Here is a 27,801-nt window from a genome sequence, read left to right as displayed (position 1 = left end):
GTAAGGTGTGGTGAGATTTATAAGAAGCTGTGAGAGGTTGGTGAGTGCATGGAGGTGCTGGGAGGGAGGGCGGTGCACCCAGAGGGGACTCGGAAGCTCCATGCCCCTTCCCACGCACCTTGCACCTTTGCCCTACACATCTCTTCCGTCTGGATGTTCACCTCTATCCCCTTCTCATACCCTCCTACAACAAACTGGTGAATAAAAAGAACACGTCTCCCCTCCTATTTCCTTCCAAAAGAACCCTAATCGGTGCATTCACAGCTTCTCCCACGACAGCACGGGATTTTCATGTACTGGCCTCAATCTGACCCTCCTGCAGGATTGGAAGAGAGAAAACTCCATCCTCCGGTTTCAGCAGCAAAGGAAAAGCGAGGTGGTGGAGAATGGCCTGCCTCAGAAGCTCCGGAACTAAAACAAAATAACGTTGGAAATGATCCTTGAGATGCTGCAAGTGGTCCAAGTGGAGAAGGCGATGGATGTGAGAAGAATTGGATCTCACTGTCTCTCTCCCTGATTGAGGCACTAGAAGCTCGCTTGGCACGTATCAGTCAGTTCTGATGGAAATATCTGGTCCCTACATGGGTTTGAGCAAGCTGTGGGAGTTGGTGATGGACAGAGAAGCCTGGTGTGGTGCAGATCATGGGGTCACAAAGATTCGGACATGACTGAGCGACTGAATTGAACTGAACTGAACAAGTTATCACCATAAATTGGACTTCACCCTAACAAGGCTGACTAGTCATGAACTGTAGTCTGCCAGGCTCCTCCATCCATGGAATTCTCCAGGCAAGAATACTGGAATGGGTAGCCATTCCCTTCTCCAGGGGATCTTCCTGACCGGGAGACTGAACCTGGGTCTCCCACATTGTAGGCAGATTCTTTATGATCATGTAAAAAATCTTTATTGAATTCGTTACAATATTGTTTCTGTTTTGTTTTTTTGGCTGAGGGGCATGTGGGATCTTATCTCCCTGACCAAGGATGGGACCTGCACCCACTGCGTTGGAAGGGGAGGTCGTAATCCCTGGATTGTCAAGGGAGTCCCTCTTGCGTTTGTTTTTATATATAATTTCCAATATATCAGTAGATGCTATGAATAAAAATGCAGACATATTTATTGTCTTAGGCTTCTTCAGAGAAAGAGAATCAATAGGAGAAATATGGAGAGACAGAGAGGGAGAGAGAAGGAGGCTGAGATTTATTATGAGAACTTGACTTGTGCAACTATGGAGGCTCAGAAGTGCCCAGATCTGCCGTCAGCTGGAAACCCAGGAGACCTGGTAGTTCTCGTTCAAGTCCAAAGGCCCAAGGACCAGGAGCGAAGGTGGCGTAAGTTGCAGTCGGGGTGCAGGAGGCCAATGTCTCGGCTTGAACAGTCAGCAAATTCTCCCTTGCCACACCTTCTCTGCTCCAGTGGATTCTGCTTTGCTCAATCTACTCATTCAAATGTTAATCTCACCCAGAACATCCTCACAGACACACCCAGAATAATGTTTAGCCAAATACCTAGGCACCTTATGGCCTAGTCAAGTTGATTACACATACTAATAAAATTAACCATCACATTGACTGTTACGAGTATGGAGATGGGCAGATACACCTGTCACTCATCCAATGGGGATAACCGCCTGGAGTGCCTGCTGGGTCATGTCTGACTCTGTGTGACCCCATGGATTGTAGCCCGCCAGGCTCCTCTGTCCACGGGATTCTCCAGGCAAGAACACTGGAGTGGGTTGCCATTTCCTCCTCTAAGGGGTATGGAGGGATACGTATTATTATCATGGTGGTAATTTAGTCGCTAAGTCGTCGCTTAGTAATTTGGTAATTTAGTCGCTTAGTCCAATTCTTTGTGACCCCCCCCCACGAACTATAGCCCAATAGGCTCCTCTGTCCATGGGATTCTCCAGGCAACGATACTGGAGTGGGTTGCCATTTCCTTCTCCAGGGGGTCTTCCCCACCCAGGGATTGAACCCAAGTCTCCTGCATTGCAGGCAGATTGCTTATCACTGAGCCATCAGGGATTCCCATGTTATTATCACAGTGAATAATAAAAATTGATAGTTAATAATAAGAAAAACTATTATGACCATTGTATCTACTACTACAGATGACCATTTATATCTACTACTGTGAGCAAGAATCCCTTAGAAGAAATGGAATAGCCCTCACAGTCAACAAACAGTCCAAAATGCAGTACTTGGGTGCAATCTTAAAAACAACAGAATGATCTCTGCTGTTTCCAAGGCAAACCACTCACCATCATGGTAATCTAAGTCTATGCTCCAACCACTAATGTCAAAGAAGCTAAAGCTGAATGGTTCTGTGAAGACCTGCAAGACCTTCTAGAATTGACACCAAGCAAAGATGTCCCTTTCATCATAGGGGACTGGAATGCAAAAATAGGAAGTCAAGAGATACCTGGAATAACTGGCAAGTTTGGCCTTGGATTACAAAATGAAGCAAGGCTAAGGCTAACAGAGTTGTGTCAAGAAAACACACTGGTGATAGCAAACACCCTCTTCCAACAACACAAGAGACGACTCTACACATGGACATCACCAGATGGTCAATACCGAAATCAAACTGATTATATTCTTTGCAGCTGAAGAAGGAAAAGCTCTATACAGTCAGCAAAAACAAGACCGGGAGCTGACTGAGGCTCAGATCATGAACTCCTTATTGCAAAACTCAGACGTAAATTGAAGAAAGTAGGGAAAACCACTAGACCATTCTGGTATGACCTAAGTCAAATCCCTTATGATTGTATAGTGGAAATGACAGATTCAAGGGATTAGATCTGATAGACAGAGTGCCTGAAGAACTATGGACAGAGGCTCATGACATTGTACAGGAGGCAGTGATCAAAACCATCCCCAAGAAGAAGAAATGCAAAAAGGCAAAATGGTTGTCTGAGGAGGCCTTACAAATAGCTGTGAAAAGAAGAGAAGCAAAAGGCAAAGGAGAAAAGGAAAGATATACCCATTTGAATGCAGAGTTCCACAGAATAGCAAGGAGAGATAAGAAAGCATTCCTCAGTGATCAATGCAAAGAAATAGAGGAAAAAATAGATAGAAAAGACTAGAGATCTCAAGAAAATATAATACACCAAGGGAACATTTCATGCAAAGATGAGCACAATAAAGGACAGAAACGGTAGGGACCTAACAGAAGCAGAAGATGTTAAGAGGAGGTGGCAAGAATACACAGAAGAACTACACAAAAACGATCTTTATAACCCAGACAACCATGATGGTGTGATCACTCACCTAGAGCCAGACAACCTGCAGTTCAAAGAAGTGGGCTTTAGGAAGCACCACTATGAACAAAGCTAGTGGACGTGATGAAATTCCAGTTGAGCTATTTCAAATCCTAAAAGATGATGCTGTGAAAGTGCTGCACCCAATATGCCAGCAAATTTGGAAAACTCAGCAGTGGCCACAGGACTGGAAAAGGTCAGTTTTCATTCCAATTCCAAAGAAGGGCAATGTCAAACAGTGTTCAAACTACTGCACAACTGCACTCATCTCACACGCTAGCAAAGTAATGCTCAAAATTCCCAAGCTAGGCTTCAATAGCACATGAACCAAGAATTTCCAGATGTTCAAACTGGATTTATAAAAGGCAGAGGAAACAGAGATCAAATTGCCAACATCCATTGGATCATAGAAAAAGCCAGAGAATTCCAGAAAAACATCTGCTTCATTGACTGCGTCAAAGCCTTTGACTGTGTGGATCACAACAAACTGGAAAATTCTTAAAGAGTTGGGAATACCAGACCACCTTACCGGCCTCCTGCGAAATCTGTATGCAGATCAAGAAGCAACAGTTAGAACCGGATGTGGAACAACAGACTGGTTCCAAATTGGGAAATGAGTATGTCAAGGCTGTATATTGTCACCCTGCTTATTTAACTTACATGCAGGATTAGACCTCTGGCAAATGGTACTGTGAACCAAAGTCCTTTGATGCCTGGGCCTGCTGTCCTAGTCTCTACACAAAGCTACTTTATGTATTTATTCTTTTATTATAAATTTTTAAAGATAGGTTTGTCATAGCTTTTCTTCCAAGGAGCAAGCCTCATTTAATTTCATGGCTGCCCGTCACCATCTGCAGTGATTTTGGAGCCCAAGAAAATAAAGTCTGTCACTGTTTCCATTGTTTCCCCATCTATTTGCCATGAAGTGATGGGACTGGATGCCATGATCTTAGTTTTCTGAATGTTGAGTTATAAGCCAACTTTTTAAAGATATGGTTCCTGCCCTCAAGGAGCTTCCAGAATACCAACACCCTAGTGGCTCACTGGTAAAGAATTTGCCTGCCCATACAGGAGACACGTGTTTGATCCCTGATAGAGGAAGATCCTACACGCCCCAGGACGTCTAAGCCCATGCACCACCATTACTGAGTCTGCGCTCTCGAGCCCAGGAGCTGCAACTCCTGAAGCCACCACACCCTAGAGCCTGTGCTCCGCAACGAGAGAAGCCACCGCAATGAAATGCCTGCACACCGCAACTAGAGAGAAGTTATGCAGCAAGGAAGACCCAGCACAGCCAAAAACAGATACAATTAATTGTTTTTAAAAATTAAAAAAAAAAATAGGACAAGTGTTGGGACTACCCTGGAGATCCAGGGGTTAAAACTCCATGCTTCCAATGAAGGGGTGCAGGTTCCATGCCTGGTTGGGAAAGTAAGATCCCATTTGCCACGTGTCAAGGCTTTAAAAAAATAGAACAATTAAAAACTAAAAGGACAGGTGTCAGTTGGGTTTCCATGGTTGTGGCAGATAATATTTTCCAAGCTGGCCACCAACGATCTATCCCGCAGGCCCTTCCTACAGAGTGATAGTGACGCAGTCCCACTGATAAACGAGACCCATAGTCCCTCCCCCTGAGAAGTGGGTCAGCCTGGGATCTCCTGCAAGCTTGCTTTTGGAACCCAGTTGCCACACTGCGAGGAAGCCCCAGGCTGTGGGAAAAGGCCCCAGGTGCTCAGAAAGACAGCCCCAGCTGAGGGTCCACCTGATGGCCGGCATCAGCTGTGGTTTCATGCATGAGGAAGTGAGGTGTAATGCAAAGTGGAGGTGGTCGCTGTCCCCAGCTCCTAACACCTTTGGAATTCACTGAGGGATCGGAGTGTCTTTGGTCACTCATAAGGGGACCTTTTCCACCGTGTCTGACTTTGTGCTAATGAGGTGGCTCAGGCCTGGGCCCCCAGACAGCTTCTCGGTGGGGACTGAACTCCAGAAAAACCTAACACTGTGATTAGAGGGTTAGAATCTTCAGCACCACCCCCAGCCTGAAAGGACGAGGTGGGAGGAGCTCTGGGATAGGGAACAGACTTCCAGGCTGGGAGGGTGGAGAGTCTAGGGTCCACGAGGACAGGGCATGGAGGCTCTGTGCCTCCCTCCACCAGAGAGCTCACCCTATTCAATTAATTATTTAGTTATTTTTATTTTATTTATTTATCTTTCTCAGTTGTTCCAGGCGGCATGTGGCACATAGGATCTCAGTTCCCCAACCAGGGATCGAATCCGTGCCCTCTGCAATGGAAGCTCAGAGTTTTAGCCAGTGGATCACCAGAGAAGTCCCTCTTTTAAAATATTTTAACCATTTTGTTGAAGTATGATTGCCACAAAAGTGAAAGTGTTAGCTGCTCAGTCGTGTCCGACTCTTTGCAACTCCATGGACTGTAGCCAGCCAGGCTCCTCTGTCCATGGGATTTTTCCGGGTAAGAGTACTGGAGTGGCTTGCCATTCCCTTCTCCAGTCCTTTTTTACATTTTCTGTGAAGTAATTTTTATTGAACCATTTTATTGAAGTATGATTGCTTTATGAAAGGCTAAACATATTTAGTGTATGTGACTCATGAGCCTGAACACAAATGTACACCGACCAAACTATCGCCACCATCTATGCGCTAAACATATCCACGATCTCCAAAATTCCCCCTGCCTCTCTTACTTTTTTTTGTCTGCATCGAGAGGCATGTGTGATCTTAGTTCCCGGACTAGGATTGAACCCACACCTCTTGTGGTAGAAATGCGGAGTCTTAATCACTGGGCCACTAGGAAAATCCCCTGCCCCCTTTACTTATTATTCTTATTTGTTAAAAGGACACTTAACATAAGACCTGCACTCTTGGCAAGTTTTTACACGTACAATACAGTACTGTTAATTCCAGGCACTAGGCTATGTATGTCGCTCTCTAGGACTTGTTCATTTTGTATAACTGAAACTTTGCACCCTTTGACTAATACCTCCCAATTTCCCTCTTGCCCTATCCCCTGGCAGCCATCATTCTATTCCCTACTTTCATGAGTTTGACTCTCTTATTATTTTTTAAATTAAGTACAGTTGATTTAGGGTCTCCCAGGTGGCCCTAGTGGTAAAGAACCTGCCTGCCAGCGCAGGAGACATAAGAGATGAGGGTTCCATCCCTGGGTCGGGAAGACGCCCTGGAGGAGGACATGGCAACCCACTCCAGTATTCTTGCCTGGAGAATCCCATGGACAGAGGAGCCTGGAGGGCTACAGTCTGTAGAGTGGCAGAGAGTTGGACACGACTGAAGCGACTTAGCCCACACACACACACACACACACACACACACACACACAGTCGATTTACAATATTGTGTTAGTTCCTGGTATACGGCAAAGTGATTCATAAGGATTAATAAAGAATATACATATATATTATTTTTCATATTGTTTTTTATTGTTATTTATTACAAGCTATTGAATATAATTCCGTGCCATACAGTAGGACCGTATTATTTATCTGTTTTTTATATAGTAGTTCTATCTGCTAATCCCAAACTCCTGATTTATCCCTTCCTTAGCTTCTTTTCCCTTTGGTAACCAGAAGTTTGCTTTCTATGTCTGTGAGTCTATTTCTGTTTGGTAAATAAGTTTATTTGTATCATAATTTATTTGTTTAGTTGTAGCACGCAATCTCTTAGTTGCGGCACGGGGGATCTAGTTCCCTGACCAGGGATGGAACTCAGGGCCTCTGCATCAGGAGCTCGGAGTCCTAGCCACTGGACCGCCAGGGCACTCCCAGAGAGCTACTTGTTATGGATCTATGGTGACTACAGAGCCTTAGGGATTCCAGAGACAGACAATCTGAGATGAAAGAATGAGAAGTGAAGAGCGTGCGGAAAACGGCGGCAGCTGTGGCTCTTGGGCTGCAAGCAACCGAAAGCTGCTCTGGATTAAGGAAAAGAAAAAAGGGAAAAATACCAGGGGAGCTCAGAGAGTGACAGGAAGAGATGAGCAACTGGGACGCAGAAAGGACATGATTCAGGCAGGCCACCCTGGGGCCCTCAAGGATCTTCTCCGGGAGGCAGACATCACAATGACTTATTCCCACATGCCCGAGGACCTTGTCCTGCTCCTCCCAGGTTGCCCTTCCTGGCGAAGGGAGGCGGATTCTGGTCTGGTTGCCTGCCTGCCTGTTGGGGAAAAGGGAGGAGCCCAGTGACTCACAGCCCACCAGAACCCCAAGGAATGAGGGAGAGGAAGTCTCCCCCCACACACACCCCGTAAAAGAACAGGAAGCTGTGGCTGGCCTGGCAAAACCAAAAGGCATCTACTGGATTCGCTCGGAGAAGGTTCAGTGCCAATGACAGAGACCTCCAGTGACAATGGCTTAAAGGAGATCAAAGTTGATTTCTCCTGTGTGTCAAAACCCAGAGGTAAATAGTTCAGGCTGGCACCTTCCTCTTATCTGTGAAGTCTCAGGGCCCAGCTCCTTCCTTGGGTATCAATCTAGAGCTCTAGCCAGCACGTCTAAGTTCTAAGGATGAAGAAACAGAGTGGAGAGGGAGCCTAGTGTGTACCCCCCGGATCCTGGGAAAACATCACACTTCTTACATTCCACTGGCTGGATTTTCATCACGTGACCACATCAAGCTGCAGTGCATGCTGGGAAATGTCATCCCTGCTAAAAATTCTTTTGCCTCCAAGGAAGAAAAGCCTGGCTCCAGGATAATGCCCAGGTCCTGCCACATCCACCATGCACCATCTGGCTGCCCAGTACTCACATGCATACATCTTTTCACTTATATTTAATATTTTCCCACCCATCATGATGTTCCCACCCATCACAATGGCGCCACCATCATGTCGCACCCAACACAAGAACACGCTCCGTGTTCTCAGGTCCAAGTGCTGCAAGAGGTCCAAGTCCAGCGCCTCTGGGGAGTGTCCTCTTTCTTCAATCCCACCTCAATGTTTTGTAACCTGTGGACCAAAGAGAAGTCTAACTGGCACCTACTCACCTTATGCATGTGTATGTTAGTTGTTCAGTTGTGTCCGACTCTTTGTGACCCCATGGACTGTAGCCGTGTCCATGGGATTCTCCAGGCAAGAATACTGGAGTGGGTTGCCGTTCCCTTCGCCAGGGGATCTTCCTGACTCAGGGATCGAACCCGGGTCGCCGCCCACATTGTAGGCAGATTCTTTACTGTCTGAGCCACTAATAATGCGGAAAAGGAAGAGGAAAGAGATGAAAACATTCAAAAATAACACTGAAATGACACAGAATGCCAGGAAATGCAGGTAGGCACTGTCTACCGACCCCATTCTACAGTCAGAAGCCTGGAGCTGACATTTATCACTTCCCTTTTCGCTACCCTTGCTGAAATCCCCCTGTCTTTGGCCAGCATCAAAGTTAATTTGTTCAAAACTTCACTCCTAAGAGGTCTGAGTCCTTGGTAGTCCAGCTCACAAAGGAATTCTAGCATCTTGGGGGAAACTTTTACCTACTTCTCCCCACTTTTTTTGGCCACTTGGCATGCAGGATCTTAGTTGCCCAACCAGAGATCAAACGCATGCCCCCTGCACTGGAAGTATGGAGTCCTAATCACTGGGCTGCAAGGGACGTCCCTAAACCTTTATCCCTGATGTATCAGTCATCTATTGCTGGGTGATTAATAACTCCTAAACTTAAAGGCTTCAAAGAACAATAAAGAGCAGGCAGGGTTTTGTACGTTCAGAATGACTGCCATCAAAAAGTCTACAAACGATAAATGCTGGAGAGGGTATAGAGAAAAGGGAACCCTCTTACACTGTTGGTGGGAATGCAAACTAGTACAGCCACTGTGGAGAACAGTGTGGAGATTCCTTAAGAGGCTGGAAATCCCTCTTTTGGGCAGACACACCGAGGAAACCAGAATTGAAAGAGACACATGTACCTCAGTGTTCACGGCAGCACTCTTTACAATAGCTAGGACACGGGAGCAACCTAAATGGCCATCGGCAGACGAATGGATAAGGAGGTTGTGGCACGTATACGCAATGGAACCTTACTCAGCTATAACAAAGAACACATCTGAGTTGGTTCTAATGAGATGGATGAAACTAGAGCCTATTATACAGAGTGAAAAAAGTCAAAAAGAGAAACAGCAATACAGTATATTAACGCCTATATATGAAATGTAGGAAGATGGTAAAAATGATCCTATATGCAAGACAGCAAAAGAGACACAGATGTAAAGAACAGACTTTTGGACTCTGGGAGAAGCCGAGGATGGGACGATTTGGGAGAATAGCGCTGAAACAGAGGACTGAGCGCAAGTTTGATGCATGAAGCAGGACACTCAGAGCCGGTGCTCCGGGACAACCCAGAGGGATGGGGTGGGGAGGGGGGTGGGAGGGGGGTTCAGGATGGGGGGACACGTGTGCACCCGTGGCTGATTCACAGCGATGTGTGGCAAAAACCACCACACTATTGAAAAGTAATTAACTTCCAATTAAAAAAAAAGAGCAGGCAGGGTTTTGTAGAATGACTGTGACCACTTCCATGTCACCCTGCGGAGCTGGGGACAGCCCAGGAGCACACATTCACAATAGGAGACCGGGAGAGCACTAAATGATCAGAGAGAAACAGTCATAGGCTATTTGGTCTTTTTGTTTTTTTTTGCCTTCAAGCAGTAGGCCTTTAAAAAAGCATCATAAGCAAACTATTATCTGTAGGCTCCATAAACAACAAGGTCCTATGTATAGCACAGGGAACTACAGTCAATATCCTGTGATAAACCATATGGAAGAGAAATATAAAAAAAGAACATACACATTATTTAACTGAATCACTTTGCTCTACAGAAGAAATTAGCACAACATCGTAAATCAACCATACTTCAATAAATCAAATTTTTTAAAAAAGGCATCACACACACACACAAAAGGCATCACAGGGACACATTTTGGTCAAAATATTTTTTGAAATGAGACTAGACGATCATCATATCAATTCCTAGAAATTAATCTGTAATTTACAGTATGCTTCAATCACTATGAATATAAGGCTAGTCTTGTTTTTTCCATCTTCCCACTGTCAACAGTGCAGATTCCCTTCATCCTATAATTTTGTTCATACGAATCTCTAAGATAAAAACTCAATAAAATAGCTTTAATTACATCAGCACACCCAACATTCAAGAACTAACAATAGTTCTTGAATTTCAGAAATACCTAATTCATGACCAATTTTCTCTATCTCAAAAATAGGTTTAAAAACTTTTTTTTTTTTTTAATTAAAAAAAAAAAATTTTGGCCGGGCCTCATGGCTTGTGAGATCTTAGTTCCCCAACCAGGGACTGAACCCGGGCCTTCAGCAGTGAAAGAAAAGACACCTAACCACTGGACCGCCAGGGAATTCCACGCCCCCACCCTGTGTTTTTATTTTTCTTTTCTTTTTCTTTTTTTTTTCACCCTGTGTTTTTAATTACAAAAATTTCACATGTATGCAAAAGCAGACAGAATAGTAGAGGGTATCTTCATATATGCATCATCCACTTATAGAGTTATCAATTTATGGGTCAGTTTGGGTCATCTCTACTCATTACTGGAAAGCAAATTCCTTGTACCATACATTACTACATCTGTAAATATTTCAAGGGTATTTCTAAGGGATACACTCTTTTTACAAGCAACCAGAATTTCATTTAGCACCTTAAAAATAATAATTCCTATCATCAAATTTTCTGTATTGCCACCTCTTTTATATAATTGACTTTAAAGAAATATTGATTCATTAGGCTGCACTGGGTCTTAGCTGAGGCACACAGGAGTCTCGCGGGACCCTTTGTGTGGTACCCAGACTCCAGCTGTGGCCCACGGGCTCTGCACCACGGGCTCAGTAGTCGTGGGGCAGGGTCTTCATTGCTCCTTGGCATGTGGGTCTTATTTCCCTGACCAGGGGTTGAACCTTTGTTCCCTGCACCGCCAGATGGATTCTTAACCATTGGACCACCAGGGAAGTCCCCAGCATTAAACATTATTAATTGCAATGATTATTAATGGACCCACTAAACTTGCATTCTAAGCACTCCAGGGCTCTGAGCATGAAAATAGCTATTACTTCTGAGTGCTCGCTCTCTGCTTCCCAGATGGTGCTAGTGGTAAAGATCCTCCCTGCCAATGCAGGAGACCTGAAAGATGCAGGTTTGATCCCTGGGTCGGGAATATCCCCTGGAGGAGGAGGGCATGGCAACCCATTCCAGTATTCTTGCCTGGAGAATCCCGTGGACAAGAGGAGCCTGGCTGGCTACAGTCCATATCTCCATAGGGTTGCAGAGTCGGACACGACTAAAGTGACTTAGCACTATCTGCCTGGGATGTGCTAGGTGCTCTGCACCCCTGACAGTTGTTTACTGATATTTCTCACAAATATGCTCTAGGGTGAATGTCCTTATACTCATTTCGCAGAACCAGGTCATGGGGCATTGAGATGTTGCTGAGCCTGAAACCTGGCTTCTGTGCGCTTTTCTGGCTGGCTCATGCTGAGAAAACAAAGAAACGCTTTCCTAGTTCCCTCGCCAGAGATGCTGCTCAGAAAGCAGGAAGGAAGATGATGGGCAAATCACCTGGATCCTATTGATCAGCAATCAGGGTTGTTCATAAAACTGTTCTCTTTGCCTCCTCTTTTCTCCTCCTTCCTCTCACAATCCTTTGTACTTCTATGAAAATACTTTTCACACTGACTTATAATTAGTTCTGTCTGTTTGTGTCTCAAATTATAATTAGCAGGATGTCTTTCCCAGAGATGCCAGAAAATTCAGACTTGAGTTAAAATGTTGTCATGAGGCTAAACTAATTTACCAACCTGCTTTGTAGCACAGAACTAGTTAACGATATAGAGCAAACCTTAAATCTCATTAATGCTCCTGGTGTCTTCTCTTTGACCTCTCCTTCTGTCTAATTACAACAAGCTTCTTACCTTGCTCGGTTAAGCTTTATGATAATTTTGTTTGCCATTGTTTATGGCAACCAAATAGCTTGTTTAAAACGCCTCATTGCCTCAATGGCATTTAGAGACAAAGAATGAGTAACCAGGGAGGAGATATATATATCTCTCACAGCCCCCAAGCCCATCTGGTCCTTCAACATAGTTTTAATAAACAGGATTGCCAATTCTCCACCCCAGAAAATCTTTACAGGCCCAGAAATAAATTTAGCTGATCTCCAACCCTGTTTTCACATTGTTGGATTGGTTTTGAGTCTTTGGCAAATTTTCCATGAAAGACCCTAGCCTTTAAAATTTAGTTTTCCTAAAACACTGTATAAAGAAGTGTTAATTTTGCTTCTGGGAGACGATGTTTTGAAAAACAACCATAATTCAGCAATATGTGTTCTGTCATCTTCAAAGACAGCACCCACTGTGCACCGAAAGAAAAACACTGCTCACAAAAAAAAGGGAAGTGAGCTTTTTAAAGTCAATGACAAATGCGGCAAAACGCTATGCTGCAAAAATAAGGGAAATGAAAGGTTTATGCAAATCCTTTGAGAAAACATTGTTTTCAAAATAATATAGCTAGTCAAAAGCTAAAATCCTTCAAATATCTATTTCTTGGCCCAAAACATAATGGGTAGTGAAAATAGTATAATGGAACATCAAAAAGTACAATTCTTTTTAAAACAGTAGACACATAAAGAAAAATGATAATGCTAAAGAATAGTTAAAATGACACTACTAGACACGTCTTATGTAGTTTATAATTTTCCCCTTTGAATTACAGATGAAAAAAATTCAGGTTTAAAAAATATTTTGAATATAGATTCATTTCAGAGTACAGAATTTCTTTTTTTTTTTTTTTTTGGATGTGTGGCTCTGCATGCAGGATCTCAGTTCCCTGACCAGGGACAGGCCTTGTGTCTCTTGCAGTGGAAGCATGGGACCCCGGCCCGCGCGCCGCCCGACCTCAGGGGAGTTCCTTTAAATGATTTTTTAAAAATGATTACTACAAATCTATTCTGGGGCAAAGGAGCTTTAAATTAAAATACATTTAAATCCATTCTTACACTGTCATTTTCTACTGTGGCTTTCTTAAAGGACTTAAGACTTGCCTTTCATTTAACCAATTAAACAGTTTTTCCCACCTATACCAAATTTCCAGACTTTCTCTTGGGTGGGCATAAGTAATGACATGAAATATTGTCTGATATGAGAAGGTATTTACCTTCAAAGCCCTACAAATGTTTAATAGAAACCTATATGCTGGGAGGGATAGGGGGCAGGAGGAGAAGGGGACGACAGAGGATGAGATGGCTGGATGGCATCACCGACTCGATGGGCATGAGTTTGAGTAAACTCCGGGAGTTGGTGACGGACAGGGAGGCCTGGCATGCTGCAATTCATGGGGTCGCAAAGAGTCGGACACGACTGAGCGACCGAACTGAACTGATATGCTTAAGTAGGAATGTAAAAACTCACTGTCAAAAAAAATCCCCTCAAAACCTCAGAACGACTCTTTGCGACCCCATGGACTGTAGCCCGCCACGCTCCTCGCTCTGTGAAATTCTCCAGGCAAGAATACTGGAGAGGGTTGCCATGCCCTCCTCCAGGGGATCTTTCGGACGCAGGGATCCAACCCGGGTCTCCTGCGCTGCAGGCAGATACTTTACCGTCTGAGCCACCAGGGCAACCCTTTTACATTAGAGGCTTCGTAACTAATATGATTATTAAAAGATTAAACTATCAATATATGAGTTGACACCGTAATTTACCTAAGGAGTACGTTCTCCCTGTTGGCCCCAAGAAGCCATTCTGTTTCTTTTTTTCACTGCGGTAAGACAAGCATAAAACAAAACTACTATTTTAATAACTTGAAAGTTCGGCAGCGCTAAACCCATTCACCCTAAACCCACTGCTCAACACCTCCCTGTGTTTTTATTTTCTGGATTACCACTAGGGGGCGGAAGAACACAGCGCTTCAGCCGGCCTCTTCGCGCCACCTAGCCCACGCATGCGCTTCTCACCTGGGGCAAGGTGAACGGGGGCGGGGCCGGGGCGGGGCCTGGGGGCGGGGCCATTGACGCCGGCTCGGCGCCGGCATTGTGACGTCAGGTCGCGCAGCCGGGCTGGGACCCGGCGCCGGCTCGCTGAGGCGCTTCCCGACAGAGTGACGCGCCGACTCCCCTCCCCGCGGCCAGCCCGCCCGCCCGCCCGCCCGCCTCGCCGCCGCCTCCTTCGCTCCCTCAGCGCGGGCCAGCGGCCGGGGCGGAGGTTCGGGGGCGTCGCGGCGCCGAGAGGGCGGGCGGCCGGGCTTCGGCGCGCCCGGCGGCCCGGGTCCAGCGGCCGGTCGGTGCGCTGCGGGCGGGCGGGCGGCGGCGGCGGCGGGCGCCGGTCTATATGGCGGCGGCTCTGTCGGGCCTGGCTGTCCGGCTCTCGCGCTCGGCCGCCGCCCGCTCTTATGGGGTCTTCTGCAAGGGGCTGACCCGCACGCTGCTCATCTTCTTCGACCTGGCCTGGCGCTTGCGCATCAACTTCCCCTACCTCTACATCGTGGCTTCCATGATGCTCAACGTCCGTCTGCAGGTGGGTGAGGCACGCCCGCCCGACCCCCTGTCTCCCCCCGGCCCCCCGATCGTCCCCGAGTGCCGGTCCGCCCCGCGCCGCCCGGTCCACCCTCGCCCAGGCCGTGAAGATGCCGCCGGGAGCTGCCAGGCTGGATGCCGAGTGTATGGCTCAGCACCGTGCCTTTCTCCCGCAGCCACGCGGGAGAAAATCCCCGCAGAGGTCATTGTTGACTCTGTTTTCGCAGAAGAGGCGGGGTGGGGTGGGGGCGTGGAGCGGCAGGCCTCGAGTAAGGTCCTACAGCGGGCTCACGGGCTCTAAAGGCCCTGGCCCTGAAGAGGAAATTGTGAAAATGACTGATTGGGGGTGCGGGGGCGGGGAGTGCGTTTACGGTTGACTTTTCTAGTTCCCAAACTTTATGCTGTGAAAGCGATCCAAACTTAAGGTAAATTAATTAATGTTAATCGATATTCTGATGGAGGTATCATGTTTATTATCCTGGCCCGGGGTAGAGGGTGATGGTGGTGAAAGGAGTGGGGGTGGTGATGAGGAAAAACGAGGTGTAAAGACGTAGAGAGACAAAGGTTCAGAGGCCTGAAACAGTTCAGATGTGAAGTAGTACACACACCCACACACACCCAGCACCCTGGAGATCATCTTTGCTATCAAGGATTGACGTTTCTACCTCCCTCAAATTCCAGATGCCTTTTTCTGGCGGAGTGGAAAACCGTCAAATTGAGAATTATTTGTTCCTGAATGTGTCATAGATGGCCAAGTGCTGAGCATCTCTTGGGTTCCGTTTGCACATGGGGGAGGGTCTGCTGTGTGCAGCCTAGGGCTCTGTGATGGACAGGTCCCTGTTCTCCAAGAGCTGACGGTCTGACAGTACTTAGGGGAAACCTGAACAGGGCTATGCAGTATTGACATGGGCGGGGCAGGAGTTCTCTTTTTTCCCTGTGGTTTGACTGTGCGTGTGTGCTAAGTCACTTCAGTCGTGTCTGACTCTTTGGGACCTCATGGACTGTAGCCCACCAGGCTCCTCTGTGCATGGGGTTCTCCGGGCAAGAATACTGGAGTGGGTTGCCTTACCCTCCTCCAGGGAATCTTCCCTACCCAGGGACTGAAAGTCTCTATGTCTGTTGCATTGGCAGGTGGTATCAGAATAGAATTGTCTCAAAGCCTCTCACTGGTGACATAAAACCACCTATTGACCAAAACTGAGTTAAGGTTAGTTGGGATGAACCGGCCTCTCTATTTCAGGGTCCAAATTGAGATTCTTTTGTGTGAACAGGGGCTTGTGGCATCCTTAAGTGGTGCCAAAGGAGTCAGAATGAGCAAAGAAGGTGCTGGAGTGGGAATAGAAATAAGCCAGAAAGCCTGTGCTCCAGCCTGTAGTCACCAGCCAACTGCTGTGTGCCAGAGGCAGCCATTTCCAAGAGAAAGTGGAAATCCTAATTTTTAAATATCAACGTAACAAAAGATAACCTTTGTGGGCAAAGCAGAATGTGTCAGGAGGCTATATCTGACCGTCAAGCTCCACTTTGGAAACTTTTGTTCCGGAGTTACTTGTATAATTTGCAAGCTTCCCAGGTGGCACTAAATGGTAAAGAACCTGCCTGCCAACGCAGGAGACATTAAGAAATGAGGGTTCTGTCCCTGGGTCGGGAAGGTCCTTTGGAGGAGGAAATGGCAACCCCCTCCAGTATTCTTGCCTGGAGGGCTACAAAACATAGGGTCACAAAGAGTTGGACACGACTGAAGTGACTTAGCACACACTTAGCATGTAAAGTCACAAGTAAGAGAAAATCAACATAATGTTGAAAATAGCCAGTTGTGTACCATAAAAAACTCACCTTTCTGATTATGTCCACTTAGTTACTTTTGACCACCCTCTAGTCCAAGCTGCCAAGGTGCCTCCATCTGTTCTCCCCAGGGCCCTTGGAGACGTCTTTTTAAAAATATAAATCAGATTGTGTCATTCCTTACAAGAAAAAAAAGAATCCCAAACTGCTTGCCACTGCGCGTGGAATGCAGTTCACCTGTTTCTGTCCTGTAGATTTGACTCCCGTCCACCTTTCTGACCTCTCCCTGGCTCGTTCTTGCTTGCTCTCTGCGTGTCTTGCTCTTGCTTGCTTGCGTGTCTCCTCTCTGCAGGCACCAAGCCTCTTCCTGCCCCTGGGCGTTTGCACTTGCTGTTCTGGCCACCTCGAGCACTCCTCCCTGGCTCTTAGAATGCCAAGACGCTTTCACTCCTGGGTTCTCCTTTCAGAAGGGTCTTTTGGGATCACATCAATAAGGCGTGAAGGACTCCATTCCTGTTACGTTGATGAGGCTTTCCAGATCTCCCAGTTGTTCATAGGCCAGTAGGGGAAGCTCTGGAAAGGTTGCTGAGATACAGATTTCCTAACGAGGAGTTTGCACTGTCATGATTGAGGGTGAGCGCACTGTGGAGGTGGGGGGTTGGCTCTGGGACGCGTGGTGCCGGCAGAACGGAGAGCCGGGGACGCTTGCCGCACGTGACGCCCGGTCCACAGGCAGCGCAGCTTTAGAGAACCGTGGAAGCTGAACACTCTGGCTGTGGAGCGCGGGGCTTATTTGGCCATTTCGGGTGTGAGTTGGGGTGGGCAGGCGCAGACAAGGCGGTCACTAGGTACTTTGGGGGAGGGCTGCCTGAGAACTGTGAGGATTTCCGATTGTGGACTGTCGACAGCCCAGCCCCTGCCTTGTTCAAGGGTCGCCTGTATTTGCAAACTGGATATCTGACAAGGATTAGTGTTCAAAACACGTGAAGAGCTCTTACAGCTCAGCAACAACAGCCCAATTCAAACATGGGCAGAGGGCTTGATAGACATTTCTCCAAAGAAGATACACTAGTGGCAAGTAAGCCCAGGAAAAGGTGGGCAGTTGGAACGTGTTTGTGGGCAGCCAGGCCACCGGCCATGGTGAGGACCTGAGGCATGGTTACAGTGACCTCTGAGCCCCGAGCCCCAGCCTGTGACTTCAACCTTGTGGCCCCGTGGGACACCCGGAGGCGGGGCCCTGGTGGCCAGGCTCCCCTTCCCATCCCAGCCCTGCAGGGTGCGGACATGGCGTCGCCCTGCTTCCAGGCCCTGACAGACCCATCCGGGCCACCTTCTCTCCCTGAGAGTCACGGCTCCTTCCATCTCCCCCCGTCTGCCCCCGTCCTGTCCCAGGGACACTTGTGGGCCTGGAGGGTGAGTGACTGCTCGTCTCTCACAGGCAGAATCTCCTTGCCTGGACCTGGGGACCCCAGGCCAGCCTTAGTCCCCGGAAGCCTCTACTCACTGCTCCAGCTCCAAATCTGAGCCCAGCTACACAAGCTTCCCATGCCCAGCCTTCGCCTGACCTGGCCCTGCTCCCAGGAGGCCTCTCTTCTGCCAGGGAGGCGATAAAACCCAGTGCTGGGGGAGAAAAATTGGGAAACTGCAAGTCAAAGCCACACTAAGACTGGCTGTTATCAGGGGAGGGGACAGCGAGGATGTGGAGAAATTAGACCCCTGTGCACTGCTGGGAGGAATGGAAGGTGGTGCGGTTGTTGTGGGAAGCAGTTTCAATTCATTCAGTCACTTAGTCGTGTCTGACTCTTTCTGACCCTACAGACTGCAGCACACCAGGCCTCCCTGTCCATCACCAATTCCTAGATCCTACTCAAACTCATGTCCGTTGAGTCAGTGATGCCATCCAGCCATCTCATCCTCTGTCGTGCCCTTCTCCTCCTGCCCTCAATCTTTCCCAGCATCAGGGTCTTTTCAGACGAGTCAGCTCTTCGCATCAGGTGGCCAAAGTATTGGAGCTTCAGCATCAGTCCTTCCAATGAATATTCAGGACTAATTTCCTTTAGGATGGACTGGTTGGATCTCCTTGCAGTCCAAGCGACTCTCAAGAGTCTTCTCCAACACCACAGTTCAAAAGCATCAATTCTTCAGCACTCAGGTTTCTTTATAGTCCAACTCTCACATCCATACATGACTACAGGAAAAACCATAGGTTTGACTAGATGGGCCTTTTTGGTAAAGTAATGTCTCTGCTTTTTAATATGCTGTCTAGGTTGATCATAGCTTTTCTTCCAAGGAGTAAGCGTCTTTTAACTTCATGGCTACAGTCACCATCTGCAGTGATTTTGGAGCCCCCAAAATAAAGTCTCTCACCTTTTCCATTGTTTCCCCTTCTATTTCCCATGAAGTGATGAGACCGGATGCCATGATTTTAGTTTTCTGAATGTTGAGTTTTAAGCCAACTTTTTGACTCCCTTTTTCACTTTCATCAAGAGGCTCTTTAGTTCCTCTTTACTTTCTGCCATAAAGGTGGTATCATCTGCATATCTGAGGTTATTGATATTTCTCCCGGCAATCTTGATTCCAGCTTGTGCTTCATCCAGCCCAGCGTTTCTCATGATATACTCTGCATATGAGTTAAATAAGCAGGGTGACAATATACAGCCTTGATGTACTCCTTTCCCCATTTGGAACCAGTCTGTTGTTCCATGTCCAGTTCTAACTGTTGCTTCTTGACTTGCATACAGATTTCTCAGGAGGCAGGTCAAGTGGTCTTGGGAAGCAGTTCAGCAGGTCCTCAAAAAGCTGAGTACAGAATCACTGTACGGTTCAGTGGTTTCACTGGGGGGCGTACCCCGCAGAGTCTGAAGACGGACGCAGGCCCTGGTGCTCCGGTGTCCCAGCAGCACTGTTGGTGATTCCCGTGTCTGTCCGCACGTGAGAGGACAAACAGAACGTGTGAACCTTCAGTGGGATCTTTCTCAGCTTTGAAAAGGAATGAGGGTCTCACGCCTGCTACAACTTGGATGGACTTAAGGGACGTCATCACATAGACAGAACATAGAAGGTGGTGGCCAGGGGCTGGAGAAGGGGAACGGGAGTTGTTGAACAAAGACACTTCTCATTTGGATGAAAACGTTCCAGAGCCATGTGGTGGTGATGGCTGGTAGCCTTTATGCGTATTTTGCTGCAGGTTTAAAAGAAGTGCCAGACGAGTGATTGTGCCCTTGGTTGTAGTGGCAGTGTTAAGTTGCCACCACAGTTCCTTAAGAGCCTGTCCTTTTTTTGGCTGCGCTGGGTCTCCGCTGCTGCGAGGGCTCCTCCCTGGTTGCGGCGCCGAGGCTTCTCTTTGCAGTGGCTTCTCCCGTTGCCGAGCATGGGCTCCAGGGCTTTCGTGCTCCAAAGTTGTGGGGCACAGGCCTAGTTGCTTCGAGGCACGTGGAATATTCCAGAACCAGGGGGTCGAACCCATGTTCCCCCCAGTCCATTGGCAAGCAGACTCCAGCCACTGGACCACCGGAGAAGTCCTGGACATATGTTTTCATTTCTCTTGGTTATATGCCTAGGGTTGGAATTGCTGGGTCATGTGGTAACTTTGTGTTCAACCAATTCAAAAAAATCATTCTTATTTCCTGTGAGAGTGGCAGGGGAGCAGGGAGACCCTTAGATGAGTGGGAGAGAGGCGTGTCCGTGATTCATCACGGCGATGCCGGGGAGGCCCTGGAGGAGGTTGCATCGTGGGCATATCTTGGCATTTGAGCCAACAGGCTTGCCTGCCTGAAAGGACGGGGTGGTGTGAGAGAAGTGCTCGTTTGCATCTCTCTGTGTGCGCTGTACCTGTTGTTGGCCCGTTTTTCTGGTGGGTTGTTGGTGGGTTTCTTGAAGCTTTGTCAGATAAGAATTGTCTGTTGATAAGAATTGAAAAAATTTTCCAGTTACTATGTTTTTGATTTTGCTTATAGTGTGTTTTTGCCATACTGATGTTTTATGTAGTCAGATTTAACAGTCATTTCTGACTTTCGGGTTTTATCCTAGTTAGAAAGGCCCTCCCAACTGTAAAGATACAAGGAATTCACTTGTAATTTATTCTGGTACTAATACATCACGTCTTACTTTTACATGTAGAATGTTGGAGTTTATCCTGGTGTGTGGTGTACGGTATTGATCCATACTGACCTGTCTCTACCTGCCGCAAGGAAGCTTGTGCATGTGACGGTTTTGTCCTTGTCCCTACGTTCACTGGAAAGCAAGCTTCTGGAAGACAGATCCTGTTTTGTCCACTTGGTGCACCGTCCCCATCCCTGTGCTCAGAACAGCACTGGCGTAGCTTGGGCTCTGTGAACACTGGCTGATTGAATCTGTAGCAGAAAATACCGCAGGTGTGGAATTCCCAAAGGAAAGGTTATAGTCATTAGTAAGTTATCTTTACAGTCATGCCAGCTCGCCCTCCTCGGAGGTCAGCGTCCTGGGTGCCTCCTCGGGCAGTGCCAGGGCCTCTGACGGCTCCCAGCCCCTGGCCGCTCCCGCCTGGACCTCCGCATCTGTCCCCCACTGCGACGTGCTGGTCCACGCTTGGGCCACTTTGGTCGTCCAGGAGTCACTTCTCTGTCCTCTGTTTGACAGACTCCCTCTGTTGTGTTTTGTCACTGGTTCCCTCTGACACTCTTTTTTAAAAAATTAACTCAAAAAAAAAAAAAAAATTACCTAATTTTGACTGCCCCAGGTCTTTCTTAGTTGTGGCATGCGAACTCTTAGTTGCGGCAGGCGGGATCTAGTTCCCTGACTCAGGATCGAACCCAGGTCCCCTGAATTTGGAGCATGGAATCTTAGTCACTGGACCACCAGGGGAGTCCTTCCCCTGATGCTCTTGCTGGTAGAGATGCTCATAGCAGCTGTTTCTCGGCTCACGCAGGACAGCAGGTGCCGCCTCTCGCCCGGCCGGGTGAGCACACCCTGGTGCCTCTGGGTGGCGGCCCCAGAGCCGCCTAGCGGGCAGGTATGGCGTGGACCCTGCGTGGTTCACAGCAGGGCCTGGGTCCTTGGGGCCGACTCCCTGCGCTGGTGCTCGAGGGCGGCGCAGAGGTGACCCGGCCCTTCCTCTTGCTTGTCCTCTAAGCGGTGTGGCCAGCAGAGCAGTTTGTCTCAGATGCTTTCACGGTGAGCTCAGCGGTGGGCAGGTCTGCCGACGCCGCCTCGGAGAGCTGGGAGTGGGCAGCGTCACTCCGAGGTGGAACCGGAAAACAACACAAGCGAATGTTTGTGCAAAGCAGAGACAAGGCCAGTGGGTACTGAAGTGGGGAGGGTAAATTAGGGCTATAGGATTAGCAGGTTCAGACTACCATGTACAAAACAGGTAAGCCACAGAATGTGTTGCACAGCCACCTCCTGTAGTAACTTTGATTAGAGTATCATCTGGTAAAATACTGAGTCGCTGTGCTATGCATAATATTGTAAGTCCGCTGTACTTCAATTAAAACCCAGCCGTGAAGCCAGGTGGCCTTGGAGTGTGGTGCGTGAGCTGTCCCCAGGCAGGACCCCCTCCCCGCCGGTGGTCGTCCAGCCGAGCCGCCGCCGTGCATTCAGCTGTGTCCCCTGCCCACCCCACCCCACCCCCCTTCGGGAATAGCCTTGCCGGCTGGCTTTCAGTGGCACAGAGGCGGGGGTATTTTTAGTTTCCAGAGCAATGGTATCCAGACCATCATGTCCCTGAGGCCATTAATAGCGCAGGTTGGGGAGGGTAAGGTGACCGCACCAGGGGGCGCAGCTGCCGAGTCGGGTCAGGCCTGCTGTCGCCCAGCAGGGCCGCCGCCTCCCTGGCGGGGATCCTTGTGGCCCAGGTTGCTCCTGTCTGCCCCGAGGTCGTGAGCCCGACAGACAGCCTGTTTCCCTCCACACCTCGCTCCTGCTGGCCGCTGTGGTTCCGAATTCAACTGTTGTCTGTTTTGGGGGGCGCGCAGGGGGCAGGCACTGGTGAGGGAGGTCAGGAGTAGGATCAGGAATTTACTCCCAGCCCTGCACTTTATTTTTCTTGCACCATACTGTGTTTTTATTTATTTTTAAAACTTTATTTGTTTATTTTTAATTTATTTTTGAAAAAAAAAATTATTTTTGGCTGCGCTGGGTCTTCACTGTGGCACATGGACCTGGTTGCCCTGCTCCACGTGGGAACTTCCAGACCAGGAATCAAACCTGTGTCCCCTGCATTGGCAGGCAGATTCTTAACCCCTGAACCACTAGGAAAGTCCTGAATCACACTGTCTAGAATTTCAAAATAGACTTCCCTCATTTAGGGGGACGGGGCCTCAGTTTTTGTGGATATGTCCGTTTGCCATAATTTATGCTGCTTATTATTTTGTAGATCTGGGGGTTGAGAGGGGGAGATGATAGCTGGGCGGAGGACGGTTCATTGTGTAATGGTACCTGCTTTATTTGGCAAGATACAGTGTACCAACGCATACACAGCACAGTGAGAGCAAACCACAAAAAATACTGCACAGATGACTCTGTTTAGAGATGACTTGGAAGTTATTTCTGGCTCTCAAAATATAAGTAATGTGTGTAACCATCTAATACCAAAAATCGTCTGGTTGAGGACAAGAGCCAAAAATGTTTAACTGACCTACTGAAGCCTTTGTAAAGAGTATTGAATACATAGTTTATTACTGAATTTACTGAAGAGCTAGGTCTTTAGTAAGCAGTTATTCTCTCGTTACTTGTTATCATTCAGTCAGTAAGTCGTGTCCGACTCGCCAAAGTATTGAAGCTTCAGCTTCAGCATCAGTCCTTCCATTGAATATTCAGGGTTGCGTACATGATCAGTTTGTCATTATCGAAGGTGTGATTACGTTAGGGTGTCTTGTTTAAAACATTGTAACAGTTGTGACAACACTTCATCTTTCCGAGCTGTACTAAGTTCTCCTATAAGGACATAATAAAAGTAGGTAGAAGCCAGTTTTCCTGAGAGTTGGCCCATATTAAGTGACCTATTTTTCTTAATTAAAAAAAAAACTGTTCTAATATGTATTAAAATATATTTAGGAATGCTTCCATTTCAGGAAAACAGTCATTTTTAGTACATTTCAGATCAGTAAAATTAAATGTAAGGTTTAAAATAACGTGCTTTGGAGAGTTAATTTAAGAGAAGTTAGGTTTGCCTTGGTGAACTGTGAGTGTTGGCTGTGCTTTGTAACTTCTTGTAGTGATATATACAAACATTGAAATACTAGGTTGTATGCTTGAAACTAACATATTTTCTGTCAGTTATATATCAATTAAAAAAAAAATCTGGGGACATCTCTGATGGTCTAGTGGCGAGGACTCCACACTCCTAGCGGGAGGGGCGCAGGTTCCATCCCAGGTAAGGGAGCTAGGTCTCACACACTACAACTAAAGATCCAGCGCAGCCAAATAAATATTCAAAATATAAAAAGATAATTGCACATTATGTTTGCATATAGTTTTATGCTGCTCAAATGCATTTGTGTCAGTGTTATATAGAATAATACTCATCCCTGTACAGAGTATGCCCCGAGGAGACGTGAGGGTCCCCGGGGGCTCAGTCATAAAGAATCTGCCTGCTAACACAGGAGATGTGGGTTCAGTCCCTGGGTGGGGAAGATCCATGGACAGAGGAGCCTGGTGGGCTATATATAGTCCATGGGGTCCCCAAGAGTCAGACATGACTTAGCAACTCAACAACAACATAAGTAAAGTTGCCCATGATTCCTTAAAAGTGGCTTGTCATGCCTGAGTCACTGAGTATCATTCTCAAATAGGACACTCTGGGTAAGGCCTTGGTTGCCTGATTGAGTCATCTAGTTTATCTTCGTTAAAGGCAGCCACTTTTTATTGAACCTGTGCAAATAACTGCATTACCATGAAAAGTGCAGAGCCTCAGTACATATTTAAGTATTTTTAGGAAATACTGCATTAATCAAGTTCTGTTCTTTTTGTTGTGATTTCTAATTGGTAGGTTGACATCCTGTTTTCTATCACAGTGTGGGAATCCTTGGTACTGGAGACTGTCAAAGAGACCTTCATATTTGCTGGGAAATACCTGGTGTGTGTGGACTCTCTGGAGACCCCGTCTTCATTATTACCCTGTAATTTGTTGGTCTTTTCCAGGTTCATATTGAGATCCACTGAAGGCCTTCCGCGGACTGACAGGCGTGTCCTGGGGCTCAGGGTGTCAGAGACACAGCATGAGGGACGGACGCAGGCCTTTCTGCACCCACTTCGCGGAGGAGCAGGGAGCGGGTGCCGCCTCGGACAGAGCCTTGTGCAGAGAACTGTGGAGTGAGAGAAGGCAGGAGGGGAGCCCTCGGCCCGCAGATGGCGCTTCCCGGGTGAGGACACCTGCGGTCGCTGCCCGGGGAGATCCACGAAACGGGGAGTCGTCACTGGAAACAGAGCTTGACCTGCGTGGGGCCAGCCCCTTGCTTTGCGGTGGCCTCGAAGCACTTCCACGGTGGCAAGAACCAGTACAAAGAAGTTCAGCCTCAGCTGCCGCGCAGAGCGACGCTGTGGGTCTGTCCTCGGCTCCTGCAGGGGCGCGGTGTGCGGGGCCGGCCCGAGGCGCTGGGGAGGCTCCGGGGATGGACTGGCCATGGGCAGCGCCCATGCCCACTGGCGGCCACAGAGGACGGAGCCACGGCGGAGAGCCCTGGGGGTCCAGACTGCTGGGCCGGCAGAGAGGGTCCACAAAGGGGGATTCTGAGGATGATCGGCCCCGTGCTTTCCTAGAGAAGCTGGACTCTGCGTTGGCACCCTCTTGCCTGCGAGCCATCCTGCTGCACGCACATCCCCTAATATTCTTGAATGATGAGATGAAAAGTGTTTTCCCTGACCATTCAGAGCCAAGAGTAGAATACAAGAAAATGCTTTCATGGGAAGAAAGCACCTCAGATGATCTGCAGATAACAGTGGCGTCACTGGCTCCACAAGCTTTTGAATGAGCAAATCTGCTGTGCCAAGGTTAAGGTACAGGCAGAACAATAAAAATAGCGAGACTAAGCGCTCTCCTCAAATGCTTTCTTTTGCGTTAATTCTGGGCACACACGGCGCGGCAGTGAACCTCTACTTTGATTCGTGTGACCAGACAGACTTAAAGTCAGTGGGACTTAAACCCACAGAAAGCTGGCTGATACAGAAGGAAATCTCCGTGCTTGAGAGACATTAAGGATTGGGAAGCCATGCCAAGGAGGTTATTGATATTACCTTATACACCTATCAGACTAGAATCAAAGATGTAACAGCAAGTTTTAAGTTTACCTTCAGCACCCATCCAGCAGGGCTGCCGTCCCAGGCACTATCTCTCCAGCCTGTTCTCTGACCATCTGACGAGAGTAGATACTTGTAAAAGTCAACCCTGCTGGGCTTGGTCTGAGCCAGGCCAAGTTGATGGTAAGCTGTTGTTATTTCTGTGTTTTGTAGAATAATTTGAGCAAAAAGCTGATGTCTTTTCTCACATCCCTTTCCTTACACTTGACATGCAATTTACATGGAGGCCCTACGGTGAAAGTTGCAATATTAACATTACCTTTAGATAACCCTTCCTCAAACTAGGAACCCTGGCAGTGTTACCCACAATAAAAAATGAGCTCCACTGGAGCTCAGTCTAGAGAAAAAAAAAGCAAGTATTTCCCCTTATAGAAGGTCTCCAGTTTCTAGGAGTTGAGAGATCTACACTAATTTTTTCTGAGATAACTCCTTTTGCCGTGTGTTGATGACTTCGATAAAAGGCACTGAAGAGCAGAAGTTTCTAAGGAGTCCCAGAGTAAGACGTCCCCATTTTCGGAATTATTGACTGCATATATCAGTTTATATTGTGTGCTAAATTACTCTGCCGTGTGCTATGTTAGTGTTCTGGGGAAATGAAAAATAAAACCTGTTCTTTAGCATAATAAATGTCTTATTTTACGTGTGTAGTCTTGGTTCCCTTCGTCTTTATTATTAATGCTGCCTTCCTCATACTTCAGTCTGTTTGTGAAAAGTTTTTCACCGATTTAGAAGATTGGAAGCAGAGAATGAAAAGCAAAATGTAAAATTACTCTGGAACTCAACTCTCCAGATAGAAAGAAATAATGTCTTATGATCCTTGTGGAGTGGGGTGCTCACCCTCGTGAAACAGTGGTCTGCAGCCAGTCTCAAAGGACACCGACCCGACTGCCCCAAGAAGGCCCTGGCCAGTGGACTACCCACCTCAGGGTCGTGGATGGGCGGGGAGACGAGATGGCACATTGCGGTGTGTGAGAATGGGACGGGCTTCCCCGTCAACACCCTCTCCCTGTCCCTGGTCCCTCCCCACCCCCACTTTTTGTTGTTGTTTTAAACTCTACTTTGAGATGGAAGTTTCCATGACACATCAGCTGTCTTTCTTTTGTAAACCCCAAGTATGTGAATTTTCAAACAGTTGCAAAGAACAAATTCAGAATTCCCTATTTAGCATTAACTAAATTAACTTGTGGCGCTAGTGGTAAAGAATCCATCCCGCAAGGCAGCAGACATAAGTGATGTGGGTTTGACCTCTGGATTGGGAAGAACCCCTTGAAGAGGGCATGGCAACCCATTCCAGTATTCTTGCCTAGAGAATGCCAGGGACAGAGGAGCCTGGCAGGCTGTGGTCCATGAGGTCGCAAAGAGCTGGACACGACTGAAGCGACTTAGCACACACAAATTAACTTGAAGTGTTTTCATATAGTTAGGTCAGAATAAGGTGAGAATAAGCTTTTTATAAAAGCTCTGTGGAAGAGCTCACAGTAACTTTTTCCTTACATTATTTTTTAGTACACATCCACTGCTGACATTGTTCCTTTTGGTGTTCTGCTGTCTCCAGGTCTGTCCAGAGGTGGCCTCTCCTGTGGAAAGTTCTGGGGTAGAGAGGTGATGATAAACGTAGCGTATGAAACCTATGAAGTTTCAGGACTGTGAAAGATGGCCATCTATAAACAGTTCTATTTCCGAAGCAATTAGAGAAATAAGATACTCTTGAATAAATTGTTTCCATGATTGAATTATAAAAGGATCGCTCATTTGAAATATTTTAAGTGTATCATTTTGGCAGTGAAAACCAAGGCAAGCCTGTTTTTAAAGTTCTGATGCCTATATGCATGTTCTTCTTTTTTGCCTTAATGGATTCTGTTCTTAAGGACTAAACAGCATAGTCACTTTAAATTTAGAAACAGGGTATAGTGCAAAATCGTGGACTT

General features: G+C 47.3%; 1 protein-coding gene and 1 long non-coding RNA gene across 2 annotated transcripts; one reads left to right on the top strand and one right to left on the bottom strand.

Moving 5' to 3' along the window:
• The first annotated feature begins 1,229 nt into the window (after window positions 1-1,229).
• Window positions 1,230-26,496, top strand: LOC122432896. Its single transcript, XM_043455196.1, has 3 exons — window positions 1,230-1,332; window positions 14,389-14,819; window positions 24,719-26,496. Exons 1-3 carry the CDS (start codon window positions 1,230-1,232, stop codon window positions 24,737-24,739), a joined length of 555 nt encoding a protein of 184 aa, XP_043311131.1. The 3' UTR covers window positions 24,740-26,496.
• LOC122433396 lies at window positions 20,385-21,346 on the bottom strand. Its single transcript, XR_006267088.1, has 3 exons — window positions 21,299-21,346; window positions 20,771-20,952; window positions 20,385-20,499 (listed from the first exon to the last, which is right to left on the bottom strand). It is a non-coding gene; the product is annotated as an uncharacterized LOC122433396 (long non-coding RNA).
• Window positions 26,497-27,801: the final 1,305 nt, after the last annotated feature.

This window comes from Cervus canadensis, chromosome 32, assembly GCF_019320065.1.
Source record: "Cervus canadensis isolate Bull #8, Minnesota chromosome 32, ASM1932006v1, whole genome shotgun sequence".
Taxonomy (NCBI): Eukaryota; Metazoa; Chordata; class Mammalia; order Artiodactyla; family Cervidae; genus Cervus; species Cervus canadensis.
Note: the sequence above shows the minus strand (reverse complement) of the source record. Positions and strands in the feature narration are given on the sequence as shown.